Genomic DNA, 21,774 nt, shown 5'->3' on the forward strand with positions numbered 1-21,774 from the left:
GGAGGGTTGTCAAACTTAATATTTTGCTTTGGGAATTTCATGTGGTTTTTATTGGGCACAGGGGAGGGTAGTGCATTTTTCCCTGGTTTACATTCACTCATCTGCTCGTATTTTCCCTATAAACAATGGCCTGACTTACTTTTGATATTACCCTAATAAAGTTTTAAAAAATGTTTCTGAAGGTTTGTTATGGTGTGGCTATTCATAAGTTTTAACTACTGCATGGCTATGATATGAAGGCAGTCCGCCCCAGCGCAACAACTGACTACGACAGTTCAACTTGAGGTGAGGAAGAATGTTTCAGGCCTGCCAGAGTTACTCCTATAATCTGACAATATAATGCTTATCTTTATACAAAATATTTAGATAGAAAATTGCCTAGAAGACCAGCATCCCGGAGTCGCCTCTTCACTGTTGACGTTGAGACTGGTGTTTTGCGGGTACTATTTAATGAAGCTGCCAGTTGAGGACTTGTGAGGCGTCTGTTTCTCAAACTAGACACTCTAATGTAGTTGTCCTTTTGCTCAGTTGTGCACTGGGTCCTCACACTCCTCTTTCTATTCTGGTTAGAGCCAGTTTGCGCTGTTCTGTGAAGGGAGTAGTAAACAGCGTTGTACGAGATCTTCAGTTTCTTGGCAATTTCTCACATGGAATAGCCTTCATTTCTCAGAACATATATAGACTGACGATTTTCAGAAGAAAGGTCTTTGTTTCTGGCCATTATGAGCCTGTAATCGAATCCACAAATGCTGATGCTCCAGATACTCAACTAGTCTAAAGAAGGCCAGTTTTATTGCTTATTTAGTCAGGACAACAGTTTTCAGCTGTGCTAACATAATTGCAAAAGGGTTTTATAATGATCAATTAGCCTTTTAAAATTATACATTAGGATTAGCTAACACAACGTGCCATTGGAACACAGGAGTGATGGTTGCTGATAATGGGCCGCTGTACGCCTATGTAGATATTCCATCAATAGTAATTTACAACATTAACAATGTCTACACTGTATTTCTGATCAATTTTATGTTATTTTAATGGACAAAAAATTTGCTTTTCTTTCAAAAACAAGGACATTTCTAGATGACCCCAAACTTTTGAACGGTAGTGTATATTAAAATATTCATATCATATAGGCCATATAGGCCTATGCTTGCAATGCCCTGATGCATTCAGTTCCCGACTCTCCTACAGCTGAACTGTGAGGTGGACAATTATTGTAGCATAAAAAACTAAAAAATAAATTTGCTATAGTTTTGCATATGCTACACACCGACACACAAGGAATAGTGTTTTTGTAATTTGTTATAGCTGTTTTTAAGGACATGTAAATGTGTCTCATTTGGCCAACATGCCTCGTTTTTGATGGCGCTGGTTGCCCCAGGTCGGATCTGAATGCATATGGATGTCCGTTCAATTTCTCAAATGTACGGGAAATTAAAATCTTCCCTGTCATGTTGTCTAGCGCCAAATTTTCCTAAAGGAAACTCTGAAATGGCATATTGTTTACATGATATTCACATGAAAACCTGTCACCAATTGGATGGAAACCTAGCTATAGACACCCTAAAGACTCTGGGTAGTGTGCTAGTCCAGCATCACTCTGATTATGCCTGCACATCATGGTTCACCAGCATGTAAATAATAAGCTACCAGCCAAACAAGCTTGTAAGAATTGTACTTAAACTCTCCCCTCGTACTGATCTGGAGGTTGAGCATTTTTTCGTATCTGTAATGTGTCTGTATTATGTAATGTGTCTGTATCTATGTAATTGTATTTATGTAAAAATAGGGGCCACAATGGAAATAAGTCCCTGACTTTATTGTACAATCCCGGTCACTTAAAAAGTGATTTGAGTATATATGTATTTTTTAACTGACAAATAAAATCAATCAATCAATCCAAATTGTGCAGCGGCCAATTGATGAATGGAAAGAGACATCTGTTACAAAACACTAAAAACTTTAATGACATTCAGAGATTGTCAAGCCAAGCCTTTGATACTGGAGAAGCCTAAAGGGCAGGGAGAGTTGTATTTTCTGTTTGTGGAGATTGACATAGTCTATTTATTGTGGTGTTGAAAACACAAACCATGACATTGAAGGGCCTGAAGTTGGTATGCTTTGTTTATTGGTTGTGTGGTGCTTTGGCACAGAAACCTGTTGGAGGGGTATTCGTTGCGTATATTTGAAATAATTATCAATATAGCATCAAAATGTTGAGTATCTGATTCCCCCCTACCTCATCATTGTCTGCAGCCGGCTCTGATCGTAGTGTATTGAAACAGGCAGGGAGAGTGAGCTTGTCTGTTGTGGTCAGCAAACCCTCAACCTTCTGGCCGTAGCCCTGCGTGACAGCGACTGTGCCACAAAAGCATGCTGAAGTGGCGAAGTCGGTATCCACGTTTATAAACACATGGTCGCTACAGTTATTGTTATTTTTGGTCCTAAACATTATTTTGAGTTCATTCTATGGGGGAGGGTGTATATTTTTCAGTACAAGGGGAGGGTCATGTGAATTTGTATTGAATTTTTTATGACACCTGGAGTTGGACCAGCCCATCCCCCCCAGTCAATGTTGATCTGTCCCTACATTTTCTGTGTATTTGAGTATTTTCAAATAATGTGGCCCAAATCAACTACCTCTATTGGAAGTATTTTCAAATAATTGTCTTTAAATAGTCTACTATTTGAGTATTTTCAAATACCTGGGTTAAATGCATGGGAGTATATTTGAGTCAGTGTATTTGAGTTTTTTCAAATACATTCCAATATTTAACGACTTGTCTTTTCAAATAGGAAATATTTAAATGCTTACTTCCAAATGTCTTTGTAAAACCCATGGCTGCTGAAGTAAAACATTCCATCTCCTCTAAAGCAGCAGTGACGCATGGCCCCTTCTCGCCCAACAATACGGTATTGACCTGGGCACATTGGGCCCAATGTTTGCCAGCTTTAACTCGATAGGGCTGCAGCCTTTGGCATTTTAGTTGACTTGAGTAGATCGGCGTCGCGGCGGGCTCGTTCAAAGCCTCAGATTAAATTCACTTAGACAGATGCTCTTCCCAGGCTGCCCTCTCATTAAGGTAGAAGGGTGGCTATGGAGACCACAGGGCAGGGAGTGAGATGTTGAGACATCTCCATACACCACTCTGAACTACATCCTATTATGTCATTATATACTGACATGAGGAGGGGAGGGACATTCTATCAGGAAATTGTGTGAATTATGTATCTGAGGATTTCATATGACAAGAGTTTGGTAATGTGTTTTGGTGAGAGAGCAAGATGGGAAAAGAGAGAACAAAACAGAGTATTAGAAAGAGAAAAGTGAAGTGAAGGAACAAGAGAAAGTGGCAAAAGCATTTCTGTGTGTTTTGTATATGGCATGATGGAACACCTCCTGCCTGTGGCTTGGCTGACATAAAAATAAGCAAGTTTAAAGAGGGGTGGGGTGAGCTTCAGAGGTCAGAGGTGAGGGTGGCAATGCAGGGCCAGGTGATTGGGCGTCTCTGGAAGGAAGGGGTGTATCCCCATGCCCATCCCGGGAAGCATGCAGCTGTTTGTCTGGGCCCAGCGGGAAATCAGCAGCTCCAGCTCAGAACCAGCACCACGCTCCACTACATCCCAATAGCAGCCATATCAGTGGGGGCACTAGGAGAGCCCTGAGCCCTCGCAGTGCTTTATTTGGTCTGGAAGAGGTTGTTTGTTGAATGGAAAGTGTGAGGAAATGATCTGCTTCCAGAAGAGGCTCCCTGTTGGTTGGGGTTAGGGTTAGAAGTTGTGAGGCTTGATTCTTGCGAGTGCTTGTACAGTGGGGTATTTTGACATCTCAGTCACTTTTTTATCACATGAGACGCTCTTGATGAAATTGAAACTAGATGCAGACATGATTAAGGCCTAAGAGATACAGTGCGTTGACTCTGTAGTATAACACACAATTCAAACCGAGATCTCTCTTTTTGTGATTGAGAGATCTCTGTGTATGTGAGTTTATGTGTAGCATATGTTTGTGTTCAGGAGAAGGAGAGGCCCCAATAGCAGTGAGTGTGTCCCTGTGTTACTCCCTTGAAAGTTAGGCTCTTTAAGAGCTGTTTAAAAGGGACGCCCCCTCTTTGTGCCCAGTGTTCTGCCTGGCGTATGGAAGCCCTTTTGTCCAATCCTTTCATCTGGCTTCACAATAGGCCAGGCCGTTTGAAACACAACAGCAGATGAACTGCGCTGACAGTGTATTAAACTCTGATGAATTGCCAGTGCGAGGCATAGATCAGTGTCCTTCAACCTTTAGCACATACTGGGCCCAGGCCTTGTCTTGGTTAAATGGAACAGGTTGCTGGCTGTATGGCTGCTCTTTTCAAAAGGCCTGATTATATTCATGTTTTGTTGAAGCAGAAGCCTTTTTAAAATGTGTAAATCACTGCAGTTTAAAAGGAGCCTCTTTAGTCTCTCCCATTCAGGGAGTTGACATTGTGCATTCGTGGTTGAAAGTTGATCATGGGGATGGACATTTTGTGTGCATTTCGGTACAATTCTACATTTGATTTAGATATCTTAAGAAGACTAAGATCTACAGGATGAGCTATTTACATGCTAGACTGTGCAAAGGAATATGTATTTATGGTTTTTGTCGATTACAAATAAACTGCTAAATCCATCCACCTTTTATAATATAATTGAAATAATTCACTTGGTATATATTTGCAATTGCATGTATCTGATTAAAAGAGAGAGAGATAAAGAGACAGAGATAGAGAGAGAGAGAGAGAGTAAGAGTGTGTGTGTACTGTTGTAGTGGCATTCTTTATGGCCTCCCTCCAAGTGTCTGATAGGTTCACAAACATACTTGAGATGTCTGATGCTGCTGCTTGTGGCCCCTACCTCTGACCCCTTAATGACTTCTTCCCTCTGAAGAGGGCTTAGGGCAGCCTGTTGACACAGATCACAGCTTCAGCCACTTAAGAAGAAAAACAGGGACAGACCACTGAGCCTCCATACCGACTCTGGCTCTGGCTCCCACAGGGACTAGCTAGCTTCTCCACCACCACCACCACCACTTCTCACAGCAACAGGCAGATGAATCACAGCTGGCAGGACCACACAGTAAATTCATTTGGAGCATTCTGAGAATCATATATCCATTTGGTAATAGATGAATTGTGTTAGAATGAATGGAAGAGAATGGATATTCTAGTATGCACAACCTAGGGGTTGCTGAGAGAGAGTGCTTAGCTCTTACAGACGGTTTATCATAGAGGAGCAAGCCTGAGGGGAAGTACCTCTCTCTCTCTCTCTCTCTCTCTCTCTCTCTCTTTCTCGTTCTGTAGTTTGTCCTCTCCATCGTCCTCATCTGTGTTTTTCCCTCCAGGTGTGGTTCAGCAACAGAAGGGCCAGATGGCGCAAGCAGGCAGGAGCCAATCAGCTGGCTGCCTTCAACCACCTGTTACCTGGAGGCTTCCCGCCCACAGGGATGCCCAGCCTACCTACCTACCAGCTACCTGAGTCCTCGTACCCCGGCACTACACTGTCACAGGGTAAGACCCGTACACACGCATGCACACACACATTCGCACACACTCACACACAAGCCTCCACATCTGCTTATTCCAGAGGCTATGTTTCAGGCTCAAATGTTTGTATATATGGTTGTGTTTTCATCTAATCTAGGTAGCACTTGAGCTACAAATATCTAAGGTATATCTGCTAGACATTTAGCAGAATATTATATCATGTAGCATTTATATGCTACATATAGCATTCATACAGGCAGTTGTTAAGCATACAGCCAAGTCTTTGTTACATGATGACAGGGAAACAGCCTAAGGTTTTGACGGAGTTTGCTACCAATTACATGAGCAGAATATTTCTAACCTACATAAAGCACATGAAAAAGATTCACATGGTGTCTGAGGCACAAGCCACTAAAACATTACAATTTTAAATTCTTTTTTGAGCATTTTTCTAATACAACATTTGTATCTCTTTTAGTGGTTAGTTTTGGGACATAAGTCTCTAAAGGCTGGGGTGTGTAAATCATTTTTCAGGGTTGTGAACAAGGCTGAACTTTATGTGTGCAGTGTATTTGGTTGTGGTTCTCTTGGCTCACATCCTCACTCAGTGTTGTTGTTATTGGTTCAGATGGCAGCAGTACGCTGCATCGGCCCCAGCCCCTGCCTCCGTCCTCAATGCACCAGGGAGGACTCTCTGACGGCAGCTCCGCCTACGGCCTCTCGTCCAATCGCCACAGCTTCTCCAGCTACTCAGACAGCTTCATGAGCCAATCAGCGGCCAGCAATCACATGAACCCCGTCAGCAATGGCCTCTCCCCACAGGTCAGTTCAAGGCCAAGGGCACGTCTCCCTATTTCTTCCGTATCACCTCTTTTGATGAATGAATGATCGAATTACATTTTCTTTGTCTATAAAATCAGCAGTTGGCAACCCTTCCCTTACGGGATTAATTGACACATAAACAAACATTACAATGATTCATAGTGATAATTCACATTGATAATTCTTCCGGTGTTCTGTGCAGTGTGAAAATAATGGGTGAAAAAAATCCATACATTTTAGTAGTTTAGGTTATCCAAGCAGAAACAATAATTGATGTGTACCATAAGCCATGGCCGTGGGAAGATGTTTTGGGTTGGGGTGCTGAGGAGTATTTATCTCCACTAATACAGGACTAATACAGGCCCAGTTCACAAATTTTGTGGTATATTGTTATTTTCATAATTCTTTCACTTAAAATTGTATTTCTTTATTTTTATCAGGGGGTGTTGCAGCACCCTCAGCACCCTCACTTCCTGAGGCTTTGCTGTAAGCTACATAAAGTTACATTTTTACAACAACAAAAAATCTGATATAGACATGGTATTACCATCTGACCATTTAAATGATTCAATGACCCAAGGTTTAAATTATGTATATAATTGCAATTTGCTGAACCAAAAGCAACTAATAAGTAATACTGTATGTCGATCCATGGTCTTTTCTTCTAGCTTCTAAAGCTCTGGGTTTTCATTGGCTCATGTAAATTGCTACAATTTTAAAACAATTGGATTAACATCAACAAATTAAAATGAATCTTGATAGAGGCACATCTGCTCCGAAACAGCAGTTTCCTCTTTCCTGGGACACCAAAATCTTACTCAGAACATGAGAAACACATGTGAATGAAATAATTAGCTAAAGCTTAGAAATGTAGGCGCTTAATCTTCTTCAAGTAATTGTTTGGAGTTGGTATGTCTTAGTACTATGTTATTCCATTCATCTTGTACCACTGTTCTTCAGCTCCCAGCCTGGACTGTGTCTATCTGTAGCTACAGAGCTACAGTAGGCTTGTAGAGGAGGGGCTGTAAATATATGGGTGGCTGTGTAGGGCTACTCTGCTGCCCTCCATGGCCTCCTAACCCTCCCAGTCATGCTGCTTCCCCTTCCCTCCTCTCCTCTCCTCTCTGCTCGGCCCTCCACACACAGTGAAAATACTGTGGAGCATTAGGCAGAGTAATTAGATGCGCTGCTGTCCTAATTGGGGTTTGAATCAATAGGAGGCATTAGATTCCCCTCTAACCGAGCAATCCTCTTCTGTCATATAAAATGCAATTGCTTTGCCCCTGTGTGTGTGTGTGTGTGTGTGTGTGTGTGTGTGTGTGTGTGTGTGTGTGTGTGTGTGTGTGTGTGTGTGTGTGTGTGTGTGTGTGTGTCTGTGTGTGTGTGTGTGTGTGTGTGTGTGTGTGTGTGTGTGTGTTTGGTTTTAATATCCTTGTGGGGACCAGAAATCCTCACAAAGATAGTAAAACAAGGAACATTTGTGGGCACATTTCGCCAGTCCCCACAAGGAAAAAGGCAATTTTAGGCTTAGGGGTTAGGAGTTAGGGTTAGGAGTTAGGGTTAGGAGTTAGGTTAGCGGTTAGCGGTTAAGGTTAGGGTTAAAGTTTAGGGTTAGGGTTAGGGTTAGGGGTTAGTAAAAATAGGATTTTTTTAATGGGAATCAATTGTTTTGTCCCTAAAAGGATAGTAAAACAAACGTGTGTTTGGTGTGTTTGTGAAAAACTGGGGATTCCATGTTATCCTCTTTGGGCACCTCCATTAATAAGCATTTAAAACACTACTCTATGGAAGGGGTTGAGCCTTAAGTAGCACAGAATGGAAAAACATTTGTATTGATGTAAATTGTGTCTGAGAAGTGAATTATGCACAATTACCCATCAATACTGGCCAGTCTTGCCCACCCTCACCAATAAGATGTGGTTAACAAGCAGAAAATAAGATTGAAATGGTGTGTAAAGAGTTGAAAATGAATTTCAATGCTGCATTTGTCCACAATTACCCCCTCGTTCAGACGTGTTTTATTAGGATTTTTTTCTTCTTCAAATATTTCTCAAAGCAGATTGGAAACATTCTTGGTATTACCCCTCTTTCTTCAGAGAATAAATAATTAAGGATTTTGGTGACAAAACAGAGATTTTCTCTCCTGCTGGAGCGTCGGAGGATAACATGGAGGCTCACAGCGTGTTTGATTGTTAATCATGGCACAGGGGCTTTAAGTGCTAATGCTCTCACTGCAGACCTGCAGAAAACACCAGGAACATGGAATGCTTTTTCCATTAATGGCTCTCCAGTACTTAATACGGGCTGACGATACAGCAGCTCTCTCCCTTTCTTCCTAGGCATTCCACTATGTGTTTGGATAATACATGTTTCCTGTTTAGCACTGGGGATTAGGACCTTGGATAATCGTAGAAACAGGATTTTCAATATTCAATTAGTCTATAAAGTGGATCTGAATTTTTTTAAATATTGAACCAGAAGAAAATATTTTTTTGGTAGTTAATTTTAAGCTAAATGTGAGTTAATATATTGTATTAGTTGTCATATTTGTGGTAAAGTAAATAGTATGTAGCAGTGATGTTTAAAACAGGAAAACATGTGGCTTTTCTATCACTCTTTCACTGTGGAGAGATGGATGTTCTCTGACAGAGGAATCAGAGTTCACACTCCCTCAATGTCCTGCTGCTGTAGTAGGTGCTCACACACATACACACACACATACACACACTCACACACAAACAAACGCACCTACCACCACACACACATACAAACACACAACTCAGCCTGTCTAACTCTATCTATCTGTAGTTAAACAGATGTCCAGTTCATCCACTCATCTGGAATGTTAGAGATTTGTTGTTGACATAGATTTAGTTTGACATAGATTGAGACTGTGATTTTTTATTAGGTTGTTTATATACTGTATGTTTTCACTATCCTGTCTTCCTCTCCTCTATGTAATGGAAAACTATACAAATAGACTCTCCATCGTGATGGAAATGAGAATTTTATATTGTGGTTTTTCAGACAGCATCTGTCCGGAAGAGATATGCCTGTGTGTTGGTATGTGTGAGCTATTTTCTCTAGTGTCTGGTATTGATGGGCTACCCGTTACTGGTAAAGATTGACAAAAATTCTGTGATTCCCAGTAAATGGGCTGCGGTGGCCAACTGCCAAGTTTATAATGGAATCCTGCTGCGTTCAGCATTGCCGACAGGTCCTCGCACCCATCCCAATCCCATAACCTTTCCCGACAGCGCACATTTTCCCATTACAGCCACTGGAAAAGCCATCCGCACATGCACTGGGGTTGTTGTCGTGTGGGATATAAATTTGGTTGGTTTGCGAGAGAGAGGCGCTAGCTATATCAGGGGTGGGGAGGTGGGTTAAGCTGTGCTTGGCTGGGCTAGAGGTATGAGCACAGAGATGTTGTGTTGGTCCTGTTTCATCTAGTGTCACAGCAGGTGTTGGATAGAGGAAAGGCCAGGAGTATGAGGTGGAGGCAGGGAGCAGAAATATCAGCAGTGGCTGAAAACATTATTATTGCTTTTTTGATGGAGAAATATTTTTGTGTGTCAATCAACTGGCACTCTTTTGGTTTGAAGGCCTGATAGGATTTCTTTCACAACAAATATTTCCCAAAATCATTTCTGAAACATTATATTTTTGAAGTCTAAATGACCCTAAATGCCCACAATAGCTAGGTTTCCATCCAATTGGTGAATATTCTTAAATCATTTATATCTAAAAATCAGCATTTTCCCTCAAATTAAATTGTAGCAGATGAAAAACTGTTCGTGATTACGAAGTGCACAAATAATACCTTTTGCCTTTAAATTCCCATGGATCTAATAAAAAATGCAAGTTAAATGGGTTTCCATCACATTTTCAACTCACAATTTTTTTTGCGTTATATAGCAAGTGTGTATACTCTTCTATTAGCACGTGCACTCTAGCCAACAGCTTTATCTGCACACTGTTGGCTAGAGAGCACCTGATCAGATTATTATTATGGAAAAAAGGGCAAGATTATTTTTATTTGTCATCTACATTACTTGCATAAAACTGTTGGAGGGAAACCTGGATAGTGACATATAAACAACTAGTTGTTTCAAGATAAATATACAAATCTGTGCTTTTGTCTCCGTAACCAAGTTTTCCATGCTGTGACGAAAGCTTCTGTTGTGATTCCTTTTACAGTGCCTTAATTACCAGGAAGTAATTGAGCAAATAGTTAAGGCATGCGATTGAAGAACTCATTAACAACAATTTAGCTCGACACGTCCTTCTCTCTGCTCTCCATTCCTTAAAAATGAAATTACTTAGAGCACAATAAATACAATTGTACATTTGTCCTAATAAAATGTAGCCTTGCATTTGTTCTAATTGTTCCAATTTCGAACTTTTTATCTGTTACACATTTTAAGCACAGGTAGTTGCATTGTATTTACAGAGCCTGCTGTACCTGGTTATGGCATGGTGAAACAGCAGCACTGTAAAAGGAAACATATCCAAAGCTGAGGTGGTCTACATCCTCCCCAGAAACAATGTCAGGTCATATACAACTCTATGGCCACTATCTTCAAATAAGCCTTTGAAGCCCTAGTTATTCTTGGGAGATGTGTTCTTTGGCAGCCGTTTTGGCTAAATTCCTCTTTATTGCATGACAGGGACACCTGCTGGGAGAGGGGAGAAAACAACTGCTGCTCATGAGGCTCCAGCAGTACCAAGAGCTAGAGTTAGAGTTTGTGTTCAAACCTTACAAGGGAAGAAGCCCTCTGTAATGAAATACAAACATTGCAATGTTTTTAGACAAATCCCAGGGATATTGAAGTTGAGGATAACATACAGAGGGACACGATGCATTGTCTCGGAGTGAAATAACATAAATCCATGTAGTAAAATACTGCTACAAGTCAGTCTATCACCCACACTCAGGTGTACTGGGCTGTTGATCACAGCACATCTTAAAACCACATTTCTGTACCTCCAACAATTATTACTGTGAATAAATGATGAATAGACATATTGGACCTTTTTGATTAAACCTGCAATGGATCAAACAGGTCCACACACAAGAGGACTAATTAGGGCAAAGGAAAACTATTAAACATTACCTAAAACTCAAGGCTTCTATGTGTTAGGAAGGAGTCTGAGCAATAGCTTGAAAAAAAGAACCTACAGTACCAGTCAAAGTTTTGGACACACCTACTCATTCCAGGGTTTTTCTTTATTTTACTATTTTCTACATTGTAGAATAATAGTGAAGACATCAGAACTATGAAATAGCACATATGGAATCATGTAGTAACCAAAAAAGTGTTAAACAAATCTAAATATATTTTAGATTATTCAAAGTAGCCACCTTTTGCCTTGATAACAGCTTTGCACATTCTTGGCATTCTCTCAACCAGCTTCACCTGGAATGCTTATCCAACAGTCTTCAAGGAGTTCCCACATATGCTGAGCACTTGTTGGCTGCTTTTCCTTCATTCTGCGGTCCAACTCATCCCAAACCATCTCACTTGGGTTGAGGTTGGGTGATTGTGGGGCCAGGTCATCTGATGCAGCACTCCATCGCTCTCCTTTTTGGTCAAATAGCCCTTACACAGCCTAAAGGTGTGTTGGGTCAATGTCCTGTTGAAAAACAAATAATAGTCCCACTAAGCGCAAACCAGATGGGATGGCATATCGTTGCCGAATGCTGTTAAGTCTGCCTTGAATTCTAAATAAATCACTCACAGTGTCACCAGCAAAGCTCCCCCACACTATCACACCTCCTCCGCCCTGCTTCACGGTGGGAACCACACATGCGGAGATCATCCGTTCACTCTGCGTCTCACAAAGACACAGCGGTAGGAACCAAAAATCCCAAATTTGGACTCAGTTAATGTTGAGATGTGTGTGTTACTTGGGCTGCAATTTCTGAGACTGGTATGAACTTATCCTCTGCAGCAGAGTTAACTCTGGGCCTTTCTTTCCTGTCGTGGTTCTCATGAGAGCCAGTTTCATCATAGTGCTTGATGGTTTTTGCGACTACACTTGAAGAAACTTTCAAAGTTCTTGACATTTTCCATATTGACTGACCTTCATGAAGTAATGATGGACTGTCATTTCTCTTTGCTTATTTGAGCTGTTCTTGCCATAATATGGATGTGGTTTATTCTGTATACCACCCCTACCTTGTCACAACACAACTGATTGGCTCATACACATTAAGAAGGAAAGAAATTGCACAAATTAACTTTTAAGAAGGCACACCTGTTAACTGAAATGCATTCCAAGTGACTACCTCATGAAGCTGGTTGAGAGAATGCCAAGCGTGTGCAAAGTTGTCATCAAGGCAATGGGTGGCTACTTTGAGGAATCTCAAATATAAAATATATTTTGATTTGTTTAAACTCTTTTTGGTTACTACATTATAACATATATGTTATTTCATAGTTTTGATGTCTTCACTATTATTCTACAATGTAGAAAATAGAAAATAAGAAAAACCTTGGAATGAGTAGGTGTGTCCAAACTTTTGACTGGTGCTGGATGTTGGATAATAAATCATGGTAGTAAGTTAGCTCTCCATTTTTCTCTGTCCTGGAAGGGATGTGTGTTTTGGAGTGCGAGGGACCATGGATGCCATGTGTTAGGAGAGCCTGTGGTGCTGTGGAAGTGGGCTGGGCCTACACACACACACACACACACACACACACACACACACACACACACACACACACACACACACACACACACACACACACACACACACACACACACACACACACACACACACACACACACACACACACACACACACACACACACACACACACACACACAGGGGATCAGAGACAGGCAGAGCTGCTCTCACCCCTGCCTCCCTTTGATCCGTGTCCCCAGGCCTGCCTGGCTACCCGCGCTGCTCTGCACCGCACCACGCACGCTGACACCACGCTATGCTCGCTTCGCTAGCGACTCCCCACAACTGTCTGACATAGATAAGCCAGGGGAGACTCCAAACTGCCACTGCCGCTCTTCTCTTCCATTAGCGAGCACTGACGCTTCTTTAAAAAACGGGATGAATTCTATTTAAGACACCAACACTAGTCGTTGCCAAAAAGAGGGAGAGAGAGGGAGAGGGAAAATATAGGAACAATCTAGAGGCTCTGGCTCCATTCCTCCCCCCTCTCTGACTTCTAACAACACATCCTGCACCTGAATACCAATGAGAGAGGGAGATTCATGTAGTCCCCCACATTATTAAAAGTTGGGCATTAAGCCTCTCACCGGGCACCATGTCAGCTGGCAAGCTCTACTGACAACTAATCAAAGGGGATGAACACATAGCCTGCATTCATAGCTCAGCTTCTCGCAGAGCAAGAGGGGGAATACATAGACGTTAATTAGAACTTCCATTAAAACAAATACTGTTTCAATTTGGCAAGTATAAAAAAATATATAAGTGGCTTTCAAAAAAAATACAACAAATAAGACCTTCTCTTGGCAGCTGCCAAGAAAATCAAGGGAGTGTAAATCATATCCACTGGCTATATGTTTCTGCATAGATTATTAGGGCTTGCTGTCTGTTTAACACTTCTGAACTCAGAGGAAAGGATGGTGTCACAAACATACACACATTGGCAATATGGGGCTTTTGACTATATGTATCTAATTTAAATAGTATTTTTTTTGTCTGCCAAGATTGAATAGGGTTTTAGGTGCCTTTAGTGTGGGTATGTTAAATTATGCAAGGGCAAAAGTTTTTACTAAACAGGCTTTAGATTTATTAACCAGTTAGTGGGCTCTCTGTGGTTGGTTCCATGCCTGTGTTCTCTATAGCTCAACCTCTAACCCCACTAGAACAGCTAAGTTAAACCAATACACTCTTTGCCTTCTTGTTTAACATAAATATCTCTGGATGTGGTTTTTATCTATTTTTCACCTACCAAAGTGTCCCCCTTCTTTTTTTTGTTGCAACTCCTGCTAATACTAGGTCTCTCTCTCTCGCTCTCTCTCGCTCTCTGGCTGTCTCTCTCCCTCGCTCTCTCTTTCTCTCCGTCACTCTCTCTCCCCCTGGTGAGGCAGCTCTACTCCCCACGCCCAGATGAAAGGCTATGGCGACAATAAAAATGCTATTTAAATGCAATGGTGTTTGTGTGCGGGTAAAAGATATTTCCTGCAGAAAGTGAGCTGCTGCATCCTGATAAATAGTAAATATAAGGGAATGCGATTTACATTTATCTTGCAGAGGCAGCCAATATACATTTCAGTAAATCCTAGAAGATTTAAGTAGGAAATGACTGAGACTGATTCACATGCTGTGTCCCACGCAGACAAAATGCCTATAAGATTGAGAATGGTATTGCCTTTATTAAAGTATAGGCACATACATCAATCCTATCTTCAATACCAATTACACACAGGCGTACACTGTGAAACATGCTCAAGACGTTTTTATTCCATAGATTTGTTGCATTATTTTCCATCGCTTGACAATGTTTTTTGCTTCCTCTACTTATTATTATGATTATTATGATTATCATTATTATTATCGGCATCATCATCATCATCAATATTTTATTTGTTATTATAATTATTATTATTATTATTATTTATTATTAGTATTATGCAGTCTCATTTGTTGGGGCAGGAAAGGAGGCAGGTGAAGTGTGTGGTGTGTGAGGCATGCGCAGTGTGACCTCTGTGGGAGGGGTCAGGGGGTGGCAGAGTCGCAGCAGGGCAGGGCTGCAGTCAACCTGCCCTGCTAGCTGTCCGTCTGGAGGTTTGGGATGTTGTCTGGCTGCATGTGTTTCCTGTTAGTTCCAGATGCCACTCTGACAGGTGCATGGACGTGATTAATACCTCTCTGGTCATCTCTCTCTCTCTCTCCCTCCCTCTCTTTCTCTTTCTTCCTCTCTCTCTTTCTGAGTCCTTCATTGGCACACTATCCCTGTTGCTCCCCTCCCCCTCCCCCTCCCCCTCCCCTCCCCTCCCCCTCCCCCCGTCTAACCCTATGGTGCACAGTGGAGAGATAGACCTAATCCAACACACCACCCACATATCTCAGCTTCCCACCAAAGTGAAATGGAGCCCAGTATTGCTCAGTGTTATATTTTACAGCATCTTTAGAACATTGTTCTGATAACCTTGGACATTAAAGCATATTCTTTTCAAGCTAAAAACAAAAATATAATTTTGTTACTTAAGATATGTCTGTAATCATGACATAGAATGTTTCTCTCTCTCTCGCTCACTCTCTCTCTTTCTCTCTCTCTCTCACTCGCTCTCTCTCTCGCTCTTCCTCTCCCTCTCTTTCTCCCTTGCTCTCTCTTCCTCTTTCTCGTGGGCCAGTAAAATGAGAATGTGTGATGTGGTTTGGTCCCCAGCTGGTTGTCTGGAGCTGCAGCCCACTCCTCTCAGTCTCCAGCTGAGAGCTATTTCACTATTTATTTACATGTAATTATGGCTATGAGGTGCAAACATTAACACTGTCAAGAACAATTTGACCTGACATTTTTCACTAGGCCTGGCCCCTGCTGTTTTTAGCAAACAAACCCCCCCCAGCTCCCCCCGACTTCCCCGCTCCCCGATACGCCTCTCTGTCCTCTCCGAGCTGCACCCTCCCTCATACACACAGCCCTGCCTCACTGAAACCACTCTGCTGGAATCAGAAAATCTGCCGTTTAATTTGGCAGAGACGGTGGTGCGAGGTGAGGAGAGTTGCAGTGTGTGTGTGTGTGTGTGTGTGTGTGTGTGTGTGTGTGTGTGTGTGTGTGTGTGTGTGTGTGTGTGTGTGTGTGTGTGTGTGTGTGTGTGTGTGTGTGTGTGTGTGTGTGTGTGTGTGTGTGTGTGTGTGTGTGTGTGTGTGTGTGTGTGTGAGAGTGTGTGTGTGTGTGTGTGTGTGTGTGTGTGTGTGTGTGTGTGTGTGTGTGTGCGTGCGTGCGTGCGTGTGTGTGTTTGCGTATTGGAGGGGGTTGCTCTTGTTCCTGGTGGCTGAATCCATCCCACAGTAACTCAAGCATATCACTAGCAGAGAATAGAGGATTGCTCCCCACACGTTCTCCAATTGCAGCCCAATAGACGGCATATTAACCTCTGTTTAGTGAGGGGCCCTGCACGCACTGTTGGATGTTTAGGAGGGAGGGAGACCTTTCTCTGGCTAGTAGCAGGCAGCTGTGCTCCATTGAACACAGGGTTAGAGAAGACGGGTGGGGGCCGGGGAAGGAGTCAGGGAAGAAAATGCATTTTGTCAAAACTATTATTCTCCAATTACATTTTATGAAACATTTCGGAATTAGTATTTATTTAAGATCATGTGGAATTTCATTTGATATTGTGTGTGTTTAGGTCTCGAGTTTAGCTGTTAGATAAAATAGTGCAGCTCAGTGATTGTGGGGAGTGGTGTTAGAGAGCAGAGTTGAGAGACTGGGGGACACTGTGGTAGTATGGCTAACATGTTGTGAGAAGTGACAGCTTGTTCCAATGCCCGCTAATCGTCCTCATCTGTGCCTAGCTTGTCAATGCCCAGATTCTGTCAGTGCCAATCAGGCACTTAATTGAACACAATTAACCCCCCCCCCCCCCCTCCGCCCGTACAACCCACAACCCACATGCTTCAAAAACCTATTTCTCTCTCTGCAGTTCCCATCCTCCCTCTCACCCTCTCTTCATCCTGTCTCTGTCTCTCCTCGTCCCATAGCATTGGTGGCGGAAGACACTTTTCACTTTTGATTAACGTGCCGCGGCCAATTAATGCACTGACTCACAGGCCAGGGCCCGTCATCTGCTGCCTGCCACCCTCACGTCAGTCTGCGGCGTGGCCCCACACAGCTCCCCTACCACTGCCATCACCTCCACCGTGACCAAAACGCTCTAATTCAATTTATGCAATCGCTGTTATTTTTAAATAGTCATTATGTCTGCTCAGATGAGGGGCCTTAGTGCCCGCTGGGCTGTTCCTCTCATGTGAGAAGGAGGGCTGAGGGGAGGGTGGGTGGACTTGGGGTTGCACTGCTCCATTGACTCTTTAGAAAAACTCCTTCATCTTTTCTTTTTTATTTCTCTTTCCTAGTTGTTTTCAAAATGAAGAAATTGATGCTGTTGTTTATTTGATTTGTGCATAATCATTTTACCCTGCATTCTTCAATGTACAGTATCAGTAAAATGTTTCTACTAGATTTTGAGAAATATGTGCATCACATGTTTTTTTTATCAGTTCTCAGAAATAATTTGTAAATATTCAATATTTTATATGGAATATTGCACCCAATTTTAGCCGTTGCGCATGTTTGAATTATTTCCAATCAACCAAGAAATACCATTCAGTGTACTCATACTTCTTAACTTATAGGTCAGTAAATTCAACATTTACTCTCTGTAATCACACCCCAGGACTGACATTGAAAAAAAAACATCTACCCAAATTTGGTGTCATCGTCATCCCTGATCTTAAGTCATTCCCAGGTGAGGTGTGTATCAGCCAGGCAGATCTGCCAAGGTGCGTGATGTTATTCTGCGCCGCTCAGATAACTTCCAGACATTTGGAGTGCTTATTTTCTCCTCTCTGCCCCAGTGACCTCTACCGAACTTAAAGGTATGTCTTGGGGGCATTTGATTTGGGCAGAACGGGAGCTATCGGTGACAGGGGAGCTAATCCAGTCTTGCGCAGATTAAGAGAAGTGTTTGTGGAGTGGGGTGTGTTGGCGAGGGCGCTGGCGCCGAGAATGGAACACAGGGCTGTCCTATCAGCTCTCCAGGCAGGCTGGCCCTCAGGCCAACTCAGTCCTACAGGAGTCTTTGTACTTCCCAAAGCCTCTCTCTCACACTCTCACTCTCTCTTTCTCTCTTCTCGCTCCTCTTTCCTTCCCCCTCTTTATATCTATATACTCTCTTTTTTATTTTCCTTATGCTGTATCACTTTCTTTCAGATGCAAAAACTTTGTCTCTGAAATATTTTTGTGAACATGAAAAAACGTATAGTGAACATTTCCATCACTAGTGCGTGGCACTGGGTGAGCAGTGAGGTGCACGCTGACCTGATGTGGTCATTCAAGGATTAAGATGAGCATAGCACATTACATGACCATATATAGTGAAAATAAAGGTTAATAAATAACATTGTGACGTAAGGCATCTCTTTGAAACTGTGGCTTGAATATGTCACTGTAGGGAATTTAGCGAGTATTGTATGTAAGAAAATGATGCACTTTTTTCCATTTTTGAAAATATTGCCTTCCGCTTTCTCAGTCAGTCAACTTCCTCACAGTAAGTCAAGTTATTTTATTCAGGAAGCAAATCCAACAAAGAGCAAAGGCTCGTCAAACATTTAAGTAGACAAAAAAATATAATTTGACTGTTAAGGAAATTAGCAGGGTATAAAAGAATGTATTTTTGTGTTGCAAATGCTCAATTTATTTTTCTGAAAGGATTGACATTGTATCAACTTACAGTTCCCTGTTCACTCTGCCGCAGTGCTGGAGGGCTCAGAAGTTGAGAGAATTAATTAGTTTTTTATTATTATTTATAAAGTAATCTATCTGTATAGAGCGAGGCAGGGGACGCCCTGGAGCAGTGTCCTTTAAACTGGTCCTGGCTCACATTATCTCCTCCAACAGCCCTAGCACAAAGTCAAACAACAAACAAACACTGAGGACGCTGTACGGAGAGACAGAGGGAGAGGGAGGAAGGGCTGTAGTGGAGGACTGTTCTGAAAGGGAGTGAGGGTGTTAAGTGTGTATTGAGTGGTGTTGTTCTGGAGCAGAGCAGGTCTAAAGGCCTGTTGAGGGTGTGTTTTACACCCTGCAGCTGATACTCAGCATCAGCCATATCTCCACCCACATCAGATAATAGGGGGAAGTGGTGAAATGGCATTGATTTTTATTTAGCTGTGTGAAAGCAGTAGGACATTACAGATAGCTAATATGAACCCAGGCTCAATCGAGGAGCTTACCTTTCCCCCCTCCAGCATCAGTTAACCAAAACCTTCAGAACCATTTCAGGAAGGGCATCTCAAGGATACAACGCTCCAGACAATACTTTCTTTTTTACTAACTTTTTTGCAATCTTGGGGAAAAAATGAAATTATAACATTGTCCATGAAAAGTGGCCATCTCTGTTGAGGAACTGGTGAAATCTATGAATAGTAATTAGGCTCAATTTAGCACAGCCCCTGGTTGCTGGCCGTTTTATTATTTCATGTTTAAATAAGGAAGCGATGTAATCAAGCTTCAATTAACTGATGACTATATCTGGCACCACCCCCTCCAGCTGTCTCCCTGGACCCCCAACTAGCACTTCCTCACACCCAGTCACATGACCAGCACAGCACAGTACACCACAACACAGCCCAGCACAGCACAGTACAGCACAGCCCAGCACAGCAGGGTATAGGAGGTTTCACACTGAGAAGGAGTCTGTTTTCCAGCTCCAATCCATATGGGAGAGAGCGTCCCATGTGTCCTGCATGCAGAGAGCCATAAATCTCCCTCTTATGGATACATGTCACATGTTCTGTCTGAATAAGTTGTGGGGCTGGTGGATGGTGGGGGTTTCCATCCTGATAGAATTAACATGAGGAAATCACTAACCAGCCTTTATGTCTCTGATGTGCCTCAAGTGCTTCATATTTCCTCAGAGACAGTTTCTGCAGAATAGGATTAATTTGTGGAATAAGATACATTTTCCCTATCCGGTGTGTGTGTCTGGCTGTATTGCTGAGCAGTAGGGCTCCGTATGTATGCGGTGAAGAGGTTCTACAGTATAAAGGTTGCTTGGATGTCCACTCTGGAGATTGACTGGAGCCCTGTCCTTCTGTAGGATATTTTGCACCACAGCATCGGCTCTGTGAACTGTGTTTAAACCTTTTGTGTGTGTGTGTGTGTGTGTGTGTGTGTGTGTGTGTGTGTGTGTGTGTGTGTGTGTGTGTGTGTGTGTGTGTGTGTGTGTGTGTGTGTGTGTGTGTGTGTGTGTGTGTGTGTGTGTGTGTGTTTAACCACCTCCATGATGGGCTAATTGGTTTAGCAGCCAAAGCGCCAAAGGCCAGCCCAGCGTAACGAGACACAACGTGAACCTGATGTTGGGGAGGAAGCATGTGTGGGACCATTCTCCCCCATTCACAATCTCCCCGGCCCTTTCTAGTTTTATAAAAGGGACATTATAGTCCAATTCTAACATTTCAGTTTAGGCCAGAAGCTCAGTAGAAACCTCCATCTGCATTGCGGCGATGGTCTGTGCCTCCAGTCTAATGGAGATAATCATATCCATACCACAAGTGTATTATCTGTTAACTCATCATTGTATATTAGATGAGATTACAGAGTATTGAAATAAATGCACTCATGCTGTATAAATAACACTCCTAATACTTACCCTAGCCATAACCCTAACTCATACTAGCAGTAGGCCCTTCAGTGAGGCTAGTGGAGACTATTTCTGTGGGGATCTGATCTAAGAGGATCGTTTACTACTTCCAACTTCATTACTATTCATGAGATGGCTAGGCTAGGGGCTGGGGATTAGGGAGTCCCTCAGTGCTTGTTGTGATGTAGGCCTCAGGCCTCCTCCAGCCCCCAGGCTCTGGAACAAACAGGGTCTGTCTGTCAGTGGCTCTATTATCACCCTAAGACCCTTCTGTCCCCACACTGTCCCCACACTGTCCCCACACTGTCCCTACACTGTCCCCATACTGTCCCCACACTGTCCCAACACTGTCCCCACACTGTCCCCACACTGTCCCCATACTGTCCCCACACTGTCCCCACACTGTCCCCATACTGTCCCCACACTGTCCCCACACTGTCCCCGCACTGTCCCCATACTGTCCCCACACTGTCCCAACACTGTCCCCACACTGTCCCCAAACTGTCCCCATACTGTCCCCACACTGTCCCCAAACTGTCCCCACACTGTCCCCACACTGTCCCTGCATTTAACGCTGAACTCACTGGCACCACTAATAGAACAGTCTTTCTGTTTCTTCCCCTCTCTCACCCCATCTCCCTCTCTCACCCCATCTCCCTCCCTCCCTCACCCCATCTCCCTCCCTCTCTCACCCCATCTCCCTCTCTCACCCCATCTCCCTCCCTCCCTCACCCCATCTCCCTCTCTCACCCCATCTCCCTCTCTCACCCCATCTCCCTCTCTCACCCCATCTCCCTCCCTCCCTCACCCCATCTCTCTCCCTCTCTCACCCCATCTCCCTCCCTCCCTCACCCCATCTCCCTCCCTCTCTCACCCCATCTCCCTCCCTCCCTCACCCCATCTCCCTCCCTCTCTCACCCCATCTCCCTCCTTCACCCCATCTCCCTCTCTCACCCCATCTCCCTCTCTCACCCCATCTCCCTCCCTCCCTCACCCCATCTCCCTCCCTCTCTCACCCCATCTCCCTCCTTCACCCCATCTCCCTCTCTCACCCCATCTCCCTCCCTCACCCCATCTCCCTCACCCCATCTCC

The 21,774-nt window shown here is 43.2% G+C and overlaps 1 protein-coding gene across 8 annotated transcripts in view; it reads left to right on the forward strand.

Moving 5' to 3' along the window:
- Positions 1–21,774, forward strand: part of pax7a (paired box 7a) — a 66,301-nt gene that overhangs the window by 34,364 nt on the left and 10,163 nt on the right. For all 8 annotated transcript variants that reach the window (XM_014133075.3, XM_014133077.3, XM_014133078.3 and 5 more), the window contains 2 exon segments: positions 5,366–5,531; positions 6,136–6,329. In XM_014133075.3, coding sequence (XP_013988550.1) covers positions 5,366–5,531; positions 6,136–6,329 — 360 coding nt within the window.

The sequence above is a fragment of the Salmo salar genome, chromosome 12 (assembly GCF_965601325.2).
Source record: "Salmo salar chromosome 12, fSalSal1, whole genome shotgun sequence".
Lineage (NCBI taxonomy): Eukaryota > Metazoa > Chordata > Actinopteri > Salmoniformes > Salmonidae > Salmo > Salmo salar.